The following is a 13,322-nucleotide window of genomic DNA, read 5'->3' on the forward strand; positions in this document are numbered from 1 at the left end:
TTATTACATTTTCAACTTTATGGCAACATAAAAATATTTCAATTTGAAAGCAGCAGAGAATACAGCGCTCATTTAACATGAACAAAAAAATCACAAATGCAGTCTTGCATTCATGAAATAAGCATGCAATTCACTAGTAGTGGCGGTCAAAGGCAGTGTGTGAAAGTGCTATACTAAAATAAAAGACAAAAGATGTTCTCCGGTGGGTCTAGAAACTAACAAAAAAAAATTAAATTTTTCAGTCAATTTTTTAGAAAAAGTCTAACATCATGCTGGTTGACCTTCGTGTGTCAAAATTAGAAATATACAGTATTTGTTGTACATTTTAATGAGCCAATGCCTTTATGGGACAGCAATGTTACTTAGTTTACATTTTCTGCTGCAAAAACGTACAAATTCCCATCTTGGGCACCCTTCTCCTGTGTTTGCTAATACACTGCTATGGTCTGGACTGTTTGAAATGCTTGATCTACTGGTATTTCCCTTTGGATACAATCGTATCTCCAGGTTTGCTTGCAGAAAGGTTCCATGGATCTAAGGAAAGAGTTGGCGTGGTCCCTAGCTACTACCACCGACTGGCAGGGCTTTCTGGCTCTCACCAGCACCTTAGCAAAAGAGCAGAGGGATTCATGAAAGCCTGCTGTCACTTAAACAGGTAAAGAACAAATGTCTGAAGCTTGCAAAGTCTGTGCAGAAGCTGACTGTGGAGCAGCTCTGATGGGCTGTGCAGAAGTAGCAAACGTAAAAATGATACACATTCAGAAGTCACCCAGAACTGTCTCTCCATTCAAAAAGACACTGAAAGATTTGACTTAAAACACTGTGGCGATCACACAAAAGATGCTTTGGGACATTTGGTAGTATTACTGTTGTCACGTAGTGCCCTCTACTGTCTGTTGGGAGACCTGCAGCATGTCCATGTGACTTTGTAACTCAGCCAGAGGCAAGGAGGGTTTAATACTCTGTGACTGCAGCTGAAATTTCTCTATCAGCTCCTGAAATGAGACAGAAATGAGAGAATAAAGTGAGCATGAAAGAGCGGAAAAGAGTCAAAGAAGGTCGAATCACAAGTAAAAGAAATACTTTCTAAGGAATGCATCATGATAAAAGCAGTGAACCCTCACCGCTGGCAAGGCCAAGTTTGTTAGCTTCTTCCAATGAGATATGACCTCTTCCTCGCTCAAGATTCCTCTGTCAACCAGCTTTCTAACCAGGAACAGGTAGTTGTTCCACTAAAACGACAAAGGAATTCTTTACAACACATTAAAGACCACAGAGTCAGTCGTCGAAAAGGTCAGATTCAACAACAAATGTCACCATAACTCTGTCGGATCACTAGAGTGCCAAATATCTGTGAAAAAGCCTTCAGAGTTTCATATGTAATTATTTTGTACACAGAAATTGCAATCATTACCTCTGCCAAGGAGGGTATGTTTTCACCTGTGTCTGTCTGTTAGTTTGTTAGTTTATTTGTCAGCAGGATTAAGTCTTTTACTCAGTTTGAAATTAGTGAAAGGTAATTTGCACATCTGTATGTATGCACATACAGCATGTGGTCAGGTACGTGAGAGGAATACCCTATAAAGATACAGATATAAAGGTAGAGGTAGTTGTAGTAGCATCATTAATAGTTCTATATCAGCAGTAGTTAACGTACCTCAGTGTCGCTGGCCTTCAGCACAGCAGTGACCATAAGGGGGGCGAACAGCAGGTGGAGGGGGGCAGAGGAGCAGCAGTCTCTCTCCCACAGCTCAGCAAGCTGCTCCAGCAGCGATCTGACAGGGGGCTCACCACCTCCGCTGCACCCCGACAGAGACAGTACCGGCAGCTCAGCAGACACTGAGCGGAAACAGACAACGGGCGCTCAGATCTGTTTCAATACAGTACATTGGCTAGACTAAGTTGCTTCCATTTCAGCAGCACAGGGCAAAATAAATAACAAATAAGATTGATTGTGAAGCTGTGGCACTTAAGGAAATGAACCAGTTTACACTTTAACAATTAACACATGTCATAAAGAGATTGTTTTCCTGTAATTAAGAGTTTATCATTCAAAGCCTGGACTCTTACCCATTTTGCAGGCCAGTAAGACAGTAGAGTTCAGAAGCATCTGCTCTGACACCACAGTTGAAAACTAAGTGAAGAGATAAGAGGAACAAAAGTATGTATGAAGTGAGTATGAACAAAAATCAGTAAATCCAGCACAAGTGTTGTTTTCTTGCACTTGTGTGTCTCATGTACTTTTCTGCAGGTCAGTGTGTCTCCCACTCTCTGTAGCAGTGTTTTGAGCTGAGAGTCGGTTGGCAGCTCCTCATCAGTCCTGGGGCCTACTGCGATGCTCAACAGCTCCTACATAAAAAAAAAAACAAAAACAAAAACAGTAACAGACAGAAATCTTTCACTTTTACTTAAATGAGAAGTAAGGTTGGAGTTCATATTTCACATAACCTATCAAGATAATTGAAAATCCAACACCAAACCTCATTAAGAAAAAATGAATTTTAACCAAATAGTCTGTTTTTGCTGAATACGAACTTAAACTGGGAAATTCCTTGCAATTGCCCTTCAGTTGTAGCAACTACAACATATCATCAAATGAAATAGTGATAAACAAAAATCACAACAATTACCCCAATACCTTAGTAAAATGCTAAAATATCCTGTAACGCAAACCTACCTTCATCTCAATGAGAATGTCTGATGGCAGCGGAGCCCTGTGTTTGCAATGTGGAGGGCAGGAGAACACTCGCTCACTTCCTTGTTTTCTCTTGGGAGTAGTCGACTGCTCCTGGGTGACCAAATCAACAACATGCCGCTCCACCTCCCCCAAGGCTGCAGCCACCGGGCTACCCAGAGCCTTCATCACACGATCATATCTGCTCTTCCACTCTCGCCTTATGAGCGCTGACGGTGAGAAGACAGAATGGAAATTTTCCATGGATGGGGAAACTTAAGTCACAGCACTGGCTTCTTTCTTTTTTCATCTACAATGGAAATATGTTCTTTAACATGACTCAGGCAGCACTAAGAGCTTTACGTTTCAGCTCTTTTAAAGATCATACCAGTATATTTGCATGTTTCACTAAATATCATGTATCCTTAAATAGTTTTAGTGAGAAGTAAAACAGAAGTCACTATTTAATCCCTCTAGTACAATAAGCCTGCAAAAATCTTTTTTTTTTCCTTTGGTCACTTTCTTATCAAATTCAGTGTTCCTGCTATCAGTCACGGCAGGCCAGGGCAATCACTGGCCTCATGTTCCCTTACATAGAAAAGACTCCGAATCAAATTTGGGGAACAGAGAGCACTGGCATCCGATTTTGCACATTGGTATAAGCAGATATCCTAAGTCGATGTATTGGAATCAGGAGAAAAAAAATTGGACCCGTGCCTCCCTGCAGTTAAGTTGCGTGACATACAGTACATGATTCATCACACTGGTTATTACAGTATATCTAACTTCAAATTATAAACTACATTTTGGAAAAGAAATAACAAGCAAACATGGACTCTATACAATTCTCAAGGACGTTTCATTTTTCTAATATCGGACTGAAAGGAATGAGATAAACATGGCAGACTGAAGTAGAAGGTAAGCAAAAACACTCTGTGTTGGAAAATAGTTGGAATCAATGTAAAGTGTACATCATAGGTATTTAACAGGGTAAAAAAAATGCAAAGACACAGGTATGGTGCTTTAACTAGCTACCTGTAATGTTGGCCGAGAGCCAGCTACAGGCTTTTTCTGTTGCAAGACGTATGGTGATGTTTTCAGATGTGGTCAGGACCTGCAGAGAGATAGTGAGTCGTAAACATGGGAGCAGCCCACAGGTTCCTACTGTGTTTTCTTTTTCCTGTTATAGATAAAAATAGACTCGAAAAAAAAGGTTTGGTTTGCTCTGTAACTTAATATGTGAGAATTGTTTTTTCGGCAGGACATCATGTCATCAGTTTGCCTTGGGGATTTTCACAGGACTTACAGCAGGGGAGGTCTCCTCAGGAAGCAGCATTCTTATGGCTTCAGGACTCTTCTCACAACAAAATCTGAAAATCACATAAGACAGAGATTGCCGTGAAGAAAAGATTACCCACCAGAAGTGAAATACCTACGATGTGTTACCTAAAAATAAACAATCTTTTTCCAACCATCAAATGGCCTTTCAAGTCTACAAATCTATGGACTTGGACAAAGACAGTTATGCTCGCTGCTTGTAAAAGAGGGTTTTGTACCTCGTGGCTCTTGCCAGGGCCTCCAATCCCGCATCACACAGCTGAGCACAGATGGAGTCATTCAGTTTTGAAGGATTTGAGTTTGGCAGCTCCAATCCATCTCTTAGCATCTTCTCTCCTCTCTCCACCAACTCATTCACTAATGTAGCCCTGAAGAAAATCCCAAAATAAACGTTAACAGACAAGTACACATGTGCGTGACAAAAATCAAATACATAATCTACAGTTCAGTTTTTAGTGATGCTGAAAATAAGAATTTTGGTACTCATGTCAATAAAATACATCTACACCGGGTGGTGGATTCACATCAGCCCCCACCTAAATGCTGATAAATTTGGACTGTATATAGGTCACTAGCCTCTTAGGTAGGAAACCAACCAAAGTTGCAGGCTGATTACCGGCTACTCTGAAAGTCCTTTTCAATTCTAAAAACTAATTGGGTGGAAGGCTGGTCAAAGTAAAATAAAAATAAAAAAACTGTAAAAGATGCAGCTGATTTACAAATGTATGACTTGGAAAATTTCTAAGTCTGCTTATGTAAAGTGCTCAGGCCCAACAACAACCCCCCGCCTCCAGATCTGTGATACTAACTTCATATGCTTGACGCCATTGGATCCAATTCTCTCAGCTACAAACTCCACAGTGCGACGCAACGATGGAGGCTGGTTGTGAAAGAAGGCTTGCTCGAGGTCCACCTGTCACATTTGAGTGATTGGTTTAAATACGCTCACACAGGCAATCCATTGATGTCATCTCAAATTTCTTTTTACAACCTCTCCAGTTGTAGAAAGAAATTTTTTTACAACCCACCTGTAGTTTCTGCTGCGACCTGTTGGCACTTGGCGTATCCCTGAGCTCAGCAGAAGTGGGAGTAATCTTGCGGATAATTCCTCCACTTTTGGCTGTGCTTCCAGACACAAAGGCAGCTAGGAGCTTACGAAACTCACCTGGACCGATAGAAAAAAGCAAGGAACATCAATCCACAGCTTAAACAAGTGCATGTTACTTCGTGGCCCATTTGTTGTGAACATATATAGACCAAATGCCATCTAAGCTCTCCAGCTCCCAATTAACAGCATTTTACCTCTTCTACAGAGAACACTGTAACACCACTGCTACAAATATACATGTAAAAAAATGTAAAAATGTGCCCGTAATCCTCAAAAGATTAAGAAATTTCCACTCACCAAGAAATGGACAACATGTATAGAGAAGCTGCTGATCCACAAGGGAAATGCAGTCCTGAAAATAACAAGAGAATCTTCAGTATGATTGAAACAACAGCAGTGAGCATTTTATACACAAACATCCATAAAAAAATATTTTACTTACAAGTCCTGCACCACTTGTGTTGCTGTCCTCCAGTTTAGTGACCTCAGTGAACTGACTGGTGAAGAAAATGTCCTCAGGAATCACTGGGATCTACACAAGTTAAACACAACCAGTTCAAGTACATGTATCTGTTGTGTAAAAGTAAAAAAAAGTAATATGATTCTGAGAAAAATGCAAAAGTGAGCTCTGTAGGTTTTTAAACTGCAACCAATCATATTCTACTACTCACTTTATGCTATAATAGATAAAAACAAATAATATCTACAAGTTTTGTCTCACCTGGAAAAGCCATCCTAATACAGACACCATTAGTAGCTTGTTCAGGTAACACATGTCTTCGCATCTGCCCAGCAGCATTCTCCTACAAGCGCACAAAAGTCATATTTAACCTAACTTTCCAAGAATCGCAACTGGAGGTCAAACATCAACGAAAGCACAGAAGAAAGTGTCTGTTTGCTGTTTTGTAAATACTTGTTTAGGGTTTTTTTCTTTATCAGTCTCAGAAATGTTTTCAGATTCAAATTTATTTTCTGCAAAAATACCACTAAGAACCATTAATAGCGAATGTTGTGATACATTACGTGAGTCTATTTGAGCAATAGTTTATATTTTTTATTGATACTTAACAGGTAAATAAACAAACACTATTGAAGCAAAGACTACGCATGGAAACATATTATTTTAAAAAAAATATTTAGTATTTAAAAATTATTAGTTGCACTTTAGAAATTATTTTCCAATTTACTGTGGCAATCTTATGTACTGGATTTCTTATGAGTTTATTAGACATTTTACAATGGCGCTGACTATGACTTGGCCAATCAAAGCTGCAAATATTTAACTAATAATTTTTTCCAACAAATGTTGAAGGTGTTCATGCGGACGATTCAAAGATGGAGACAGACCTGTACAGGAGAAGCAGTGTGCCTAACGCAGTCCTGTAGCAGAGCAGCAGAGGACTGATAAAGTCCAACATGGAGAGGAACTCCACAAGCCAGGGGACAGTCAGAATGGTGCGCCTCCTTTTCATGCTGTTACTCAACACGGCACACACATCTAGCACCGGAACACTCTGAGGGGCCGAGAGGAGAAGGTTTTTTTAATAAAGTTAAAGGCCTGGCAGAAAATATGCCAGGTCTCGACTACAAAGAGGAACATTTTAGAGTTTCCTTAATGAGATAAAACTCACTCATCTAGACGACAATAATCCTTTAGCTTGGCATGTACCTGGTCTATCTGAAACAGGCCTCGATGAATTCCCTCATTACGTCCTAAATATTCACTGTTTTTTCCTCACCTTGCTGCGCAGGGCTATAGCTGCCTCCTGAATCTCTCTGGATGGTCTCTCGGATGTTTGGTAAGGTAGGAAAGAAATAAATCCAAGAAACTTAGCCAGAAGACGAGCGAGGAGCAGCACTGAGGTGAACCGCTGCTTCTCATCCTGTTCGGGACGAACAGCATGTCAGTCAGATTATGCTTTTCAAAATCTGGCATGTTTGTAATTATACAGACTGTCCATGCTGAAATCTACTGCCTACTGTTTGAAATAAAAAAAATTAAAAAAAAATAAACTCGTTATAAAAGTAGCTTGATCCAAACTGACATGGCACTTGAAACAATCAATTATATCTCTCTCTCTGATTCTGATGTTATACCTGCTGCTCCATGTCCCCATCTCCCTCCTCCTCTCCCTCCCCAGTGGAAGCAGGGGGGCTCAGGATGAACACCTCATCCAGCTGGAGGAGCTGCTGACACAGGCTGTCCTGCAGGTGCTGGTTCAGCTGGCAGCTGGTACACAGTATGTAAGACATGTTAGATCACGGAACAAAAGTCAAGGAAAATTGTTTAATTTGGATCAAAAAGGACATCGGCCAAATGAAAACGACTAGCTCAGAAAGTCAACTTACTGCCTTACTGCTGAAAATTAAGCCCATAATGAGTTTACACCTCCATGCAATTTTTGACCATTGCTTATATGAATATATATGATAAATGTGGGGTAAATGACATATTTTAAAATAATTAAAACTTTCTTGAAACTTGAGGTTGGACCCAAACCAGCCTGTCCGGTTTATTAGCTCTGAATCAAATTCAATCTGTCCTGAGAAAATGTTATATTATAATGATATAGTTCAGCAGAGTAACTGCTGGCATTTGCTTGGACGTATTTATCTCACCAGCTAGCTGTCTGTAGGAAGTCTCTGAAGAACTCCTGGTACCCAGGGAAGGATGGAGGAGGACAGGGACTGACAACTCCATGAGGCTGTATGAGACGCTCCTCAAGACGCTTCAGACGCCCCAAGCTGTCAGCTCCCAGCATACCTAGCAGGTCAGTGTCAGGGGTATCCCCAGGAGAGCTGTTCACACGGGGGCCTTTACACATCTAAGAAGATATTTTTATGGATTTGGGACCTTCCAGTTATACAAAGTACAGTATGTTGAGGGGAAGGGAAGATAAAGAAGAAAACTGCTGGGGTGTTTGTATTCTTATATATTATTTTTATCAGGGTGTATGTTATCACTTTAGACATTTGATGTAGATAAAATTACTTTAAAAAGATCCATCATGTAAATGTGGATGAGGTGCCACAGTCTACCTGAACAAGCTGCTTCAGGAACAGACGGGCAAAATGGGAATGATTTCCTGCTGAGGTCAGTTGACTCATCATTCCTCTAAAAAAAAAAAAAAGACGATGGGACAATGAAAGGCATGGAGCAAAAGCAGATCAGATAAATGGATTACATAGAAACAATTTCTGCATTGTTAAATTACACCTGGTCCATAAGCTAATAAGAAAAAAAAAATTCCTTGGACTTGCCTTATCCTACTCCCTAAAGCAGCATCAAAGTTCCATCCTTGTTCACTGTGAAAGTCCTCCCATTCTCTCAGCACCTCATAAAAAATATCTCTGAAAAACAAGCAAAAATATCAAATGCAAAAGTGTAACTGATGGTGTCTAACTCAGCAGTTACTTAAAGTGCTTAAAGTGCCAGTTGATAACCATAAAAAATCCAAGTCTGGTAGTATTACCCCATCTGCTACACACTTAATCTGTCATAAAAGCAGTTTTTACTGGACATAAGAAGTAACTGTGATATACCTTTGTTTTTTAAAGGTGTGGAAGGCCTTGTCACTACCAAAATTGGACCTGTTGTCCGTAGCAGGACGAAACGGGACTGAGTGGACGAAAGTGGAAACTGATGGAGAAAGCTGGAGCAGAAAAGGAAGAACACAAAAAAAACCATCAACCTAACAAATAGTACAGAACAGCTTTAAGTTGTGTGAAATTTTTAAAGACAGATTATGAACACCTTTAGTGTGGAGCAAACAAGGATTCTAATAACATAAGCCAACTGCATGTTCAATGTATTTATTAAACCATGATAAAACTATCTATTAAAAAGATATAAATAGCGTCTTAAAAAAACACCATGGAGTACTGGGACCAAGATAAGAATTTATACAATAACACTTAGACTAGTCAAAAAAGTACAAGTGGTTTACCTTTGCTGTGCTTCTGTCCTGGGCTTGAGTGAGACGTTCCCTGAGATCTGGAGAGAAAGACGACACCCTCTCGTTCTCTGCCAGCAGACGCAATGTACACTTGTCCAAATGAGCTACCAACCTTACAGGTGACAAAAGAAGATGCTTATGAATCAACTCAGAGATCAACTGCAGGAGCAATGTCACTTAGTTAGGGAAAGACTGTGAACTGATATAGTCCTGTTAGTGAACAGGAGAGAACTGAGGAAAACTGTGACACGAGAAAATTAGCAGACTCACTGAAACTGATTCTCCAGAACCTTTACTGCAAAATATACACAGTTGTGTACTTGTCTTAGGTAACATCTCTCCAGAACATCTGAAAATACGAAAAAAGAGGATCAATTTCAATTCAAACAAAAGTTGAAAAACCACATTATTTTGAAGTTATGGGACTAAAGTGAAATAAAAATTAATTACACACCTGAATTTACAGCACACAAGCTTCCCTGTTCATCATCATCATGAGTGTGAGGGGACCGAGACGTTAGCAACTGCATCACAAAGAAAAGCTCCAGGAAAATGTTTGGCACTAGGTTTTCTGTAAGAAATGAAAACACAAACACAGTCATTTCCATCATCTTTGGAGTTTTAATAGATTTAAAATCACCTAAAATTATTTTATTTGCAGGTATTTATATGGCGTTACATTTTTTTTTAAATACATGGTGTATTCATTTCCAAAGAATGTTAATTCTAAAATGATTTCTTGTCATGTTTTAGGTCTGACTTCTTAATAATTAATTTTGTGTCATTTATTTTTGCTTTACTGTCTGTAAATGTCTAATTGTCTTAAGATTTGAAAATTAAATGTAAAAGTACTCTTTTTGTTATCTTCCAGTTACTTTTGATTAGCACAATTACAACACCTTGTGGCCATTTACCAGAAATGCAGGTACAATACAGCTCTACCAGGAGATCCAGTTCCAAGGAGAAGGTGACTTTGGATGGTTCAGGACAAGGTGTCTGCAGGTCAGGTGTGACTTTAGATCCCGTCCTAAGCCCTGACTTGGTGGGGGTGCAAGGGTCCAGAGAGGATGGCACAGGAGAGCCCGCCTGCTGGGCACGCTTTGTCCTAAAAACAAGAAATTCCTGATCATGAAAGAGCAGAGACAAACTAAAGCGAAGACTAAGTGATGCTGCAGTCGGACCAAAACATCAAAAGTTGTTAACAATAATGATGGTAAAATAAAGAAATGAGACATTGTGATATATATATATATATGTAGAAATCTGTAAAGCTTAGCAATATCACAATGAGTTTATAGATTATTAATTACAAAGTCTAGTTTACATTTCCACAACTCCCTGTAGAATACAGTAAGGCACTACCACATTTATAATGCAGAATGGAAAACAGTACAAGGCGTTTAGAACTGACCAGGTGAAAAGAAGAAACAAACGTATCTGTGTCACTCTTTCCTCCACTACTTCATACTAGAGTAAGAGACCAACTTTTGTGTCAGAGAGAGTAGAGTCATTCTGCATGGACACTTACTTCTCCCTCTTAAGTAGTTCCCTCTCTTCCTGCAAGCTCAGAGGACTGCCCACTGCCATCGACCCGTGGAGCGCCTCTGCCCCCGACGGGGGGCTAGAGGGCTTCCTGAATGGGGTGGAGGTGAAGCAGGTCTTTGGTTTGGAGTGTGGGCGCTCTGCACTGACCGGTGTTGGGTTTATTCTTCTAGATGGTTTGGATGCCCTGAAGGAAAATGTAAACTGTTAGACAAATCCGAAAAATTGATGGTGGAGTCAGAGTAGACTTTTGACTGAGAGTTGCGAGAACTCACACTGGTGAAACCGGTGATGAACCAACAGGAGGGAAATCCTCCAAGTTGTTGAAGTTGAGCTGCCCTACAGATGGAGGTGAAACCTGCTCGCTTATCCTACTGTACCCTCCTCCTCCTCCTCCTCCTCTACCGGACCTCCTACCCCCACTGTCACACCGTCCATTCTCATCACTGTGATGTCCTCCACGACCTCCTCCGTGTCTTCCTTGTCCAGCCATGCCACCACCGCTCCTCTTGCGACCCTTCTGTGACTGGAGGTTGGGGCTGTTCTGGGGGTCCGGGGGTGAAACCATGTAGTCCCCCAGACTGATCCTCTGGCCAGGCCGGCGCTCGGAGCCTGAGGGCCTGTTGGCGGGGCTCCATATTGTACTAAAGGAGGGGCTGCTGAAGGCGCTGACCCCGCTCAGACAGTGGGACTCTGACGGACCAGCAGCATCCTGCTCAGTTCCGGGGGAAACAGATGTGGCCGGAGAAAACAGCTGGACCCGACTGGCACTCCGTGAACCAGCTCCACTGCCAGCAGACCTGCAACTCCTCCTGTCAGTGAAGCCTTGGGACTGTGCAGCAGGCCTGGGACGGCTGGGGGTCTTGGCCGGTGTGGCAGGGCCATTGGTTAGTGCTTGACTGCTCTGCTCTCTCAAGAAGTTTAAAAGAAAAGGGACAAATTCTTGTTTGTGAACTGTCACCCCGAGTTTACCGAATGACAGCTTGTCGCAGTCCTGTTGAAAAAAGAAACATAACTGTTGGAAAACGGATTGCTACAAATGAGGCGTTTAAGAAGCTGAAATAGCACAAACGATCAACGCAGTGTAATCCATGATGAGGCAAAGATGGAGAGTAGCTAGGTCAATAAATGTTTTTCTGGACAGCTTCAGGACATTTCTACAGAAAATAACCAGTTGACCTTGCTAACAACGCGCTGGCTAACATCTGCTAAACTGCACAGCCATCTTCGGACGGTAACAATAATAACAGACGCAAGCAACAGTGGTGAATTATGATCGGTTTTAACGCGAAACGTTCTCTTGACTGGAAGGAAGCCTTTGGTCTGGAGTCCATACCATCCAGGGTGCATTAGCTCGCTAGCCCAGCAGCTAAAAGTTTTGTTTACACTCACTCGTGAGCCATGTCATCTCCCAAAAACACGCCATACAAAGGGCAAGCGCGCATCGCGTGTCTCGCCCATTCGGCTCGGAATTACTTCAGACTTACCTCCAGATTTTTCAGCCAGTCTACGACCGTATTAATATCCGCTTTCTTCGACAGAAGAGATTCCAAAAGAGCCGCCATCCTGCCCGGGAGCTGCGCGGCTGCGGGACTGAAAAGGAGGGGGGCGGGGTCAGCGTCTGCGTAGGCACGTAGTGCGAGTGACGTGCACCGACCACGTGCGCGGCTGGCAGCAGGCGGCAGCCCTCCCGCGTCGCCCTGCTACCTACACCCACGAGCGCCACTGGCAAGGTCGCTCGTTTCCTAGCGGGGGGGGGGGCGCTGCCTCTTCAGCACTTACAGAAAAATACTCCATTGTTGTCTGAAGCCTGATAACTGCTCCCTTCCCCTCTCCTCCCGCCTGAAGCTGTCGAACCGCTCTGCGAGGCGCAGCAGAGGGGATGCCGAGGTTGTGCTCTCGGGGGGTTGCTTCGTCCTCGCAGGTGGGGCCGAGAGCAGTCACATTAACCTCCCCCAAAGAATAATCAGCCCTCCACCTCTCTCGACTGTGTGTGATCCAGGTCAAAGCTGTCTCGTGATTTCGAAATAGACATTTTGGTGACAGGTACTTTGCACTGTGGATCAGAGTAGTGTTAACTGAATCAAAGAATGAAGTGTTTCTATGGAAAAGCTGCATGAATGTTAAATGTGAAAAAGAAGTTTAAAAAAAAAAATGCATTTATGAAACATTTGAGAAAGATCAAACTGGTGAAGATAAAAAAAAATCGGTTTGTTGCCAAATCTGACAATAAATTCGGAACATGAGAGAGGGCCTGTGAAATTGTCTTCTGGGTCCGATCTGGCCCTGGGGCCAGTAGTTTGAGACCCCTGATTTAGAGAAATATTTAAGTCATTTAGCTTACACCATACAATTAAGCAGTAAAACCTTTCCAAACTTTGACTTTGATCTCTTCGCTCCAAAAGGTATGAATAATTTCATGATACTGTTGGGTAATTTCAACATGCATAGATAAAAAATCTGTTGTTTGGATTATCTCATTGCAAGGATTAACCTGAAGAAGTCACCTTTAAAACGGCCGAGAGAGTCTGAAACACATGGAAATTGTACTGCCAAAGATCATATGAAGTCTCTTTAGCTTTTAATTAAAAAAAAAAAAGTTTATTTTTTGTTTTATGTTTTGCAGTATTTTGGATGTATCTGATGTATTTATTTTAAATCGGATATTTAATTTCCCCAACTTTTGGTAAATCTGTAATGTCTC

The 13,322-nt window shown here is 41.6% G+C and overlaps 1 protein-coding gene and 1 long non-coding RNA gene across 3 annotated transcripts; one reads left to right on the forward strand and one right to left on the reverse strand.

Moving 5' to 3' along the window:
* cdan1 (codanin 1) lies at positions 1 to 12,262 on the reverse strand. Of its 2 annotated transcripts, none has more exons than XM_040137923.1 (28): positions 12,106 to 12,262; positions 10,894 to 11,612; positions 10,605 to 10,805; positions 9,991 to 10,181; positions 9,531 to 9,647; positions 9,347 to 9,425; positions 9,068 to 9,188; positions 8,664 to 8,773; positions 8,382 to 8,471; positions 8,160 to 8,235; positions 7,740 to 7,945; positions 7,218 to 7,350; positions 6,860 to 7,003; positions 6,468 to 6,634; positions 5,842 to 5,923; positions 5,563 to 5,652; positions 5,418 to 5,472; positions 5,041 to 5,177; positions 4,822 to 4,925; positions 4,231 to 4,380; positions 3,981 to 4,044; positions 3,710 to 3,788; positions 2,678 to 2,904; positions 2,242 to 2,349; positions 2,071 to 2,134; positions 1,658 to 1,839; positions 1,125 to 1,232; positions 1 to 995 (listed from the first exon to the last, which is right to left on the reverse strand). In XM_040137923.1, the coding sequence occupies exons 1-28, from the start codon at positions 12,181 to 12,183 to the stop codon at positions 873 to 875; spliced, it is 4,005 nt and encodes a 1,334-aa protein (XP_039993857.1). In that variant the 5' UTR covers positions 12,184 to 12,262; the 3' UTR covers positions 1 to 872. The 2 variants fall into 2 exon arrangements, with proteins under 2 accessions (XP_039993857.1, XP_039993856.1); XM_040137922.1 differs by having other exon boundaries at positions 9,347 to 9,431.
* A 51-nt stretch (positions 12,263 to 12,313) lies between these two features.
* LOC120795776 lies at positions 12,314 to 13,205 on the forward strand. Its single transcript, XR_005708278.1, has 2 exons — positions 12,314 to 12,664; positions 13,106 to 13,205. It is a non-coding gene; the product is annotated as an uncharacterized LOC120795776 (long non-coding RNA).
* The last annotated feature ends 117 nt before the right edge of the window (positions 13,206 to 13,322 follow it).

This window comes from Xiphias gladius, chromosome 10, assembly GCF_016859285.1.
Source record: "Xiphias gladius isolate SHS-SW01 ecotype Sanya breed wild chromosome 10, ASM1685928v1, whole genome shotgun sequence".
NCBI classification, from domain to species: domain Eukaryota; kingdom Metazoa; phylum Chordata; class Actinopteri; order Istiophoriformes; family Xiphiidae; genus Xiphias; species Xiphias gladius.

Coding starts and splice junctions, on each gene's coding strand:
- cdan1 (XM_040137922.1), bottom strand. CDS start 12,183: ATGGCGGCTCTTTTGGAATCTCTTCTGTCGAAGAAAGCGGATATTAAT. Junction 7,004..7,217: donor ATGGGGACATGGAGCAGCAG/GTATAACATCAG, acceptor CGTCCCGAACAG/GATGAGAAGCAGCGGTTCAC. Junction 1,840..2,070: donor CTTACTGGCCTGCAAAATGG/GTAAGAGTCCAG, acceptor GTTTCCGCTCAG/TGTCTGCTGAGCTGCCGGTA.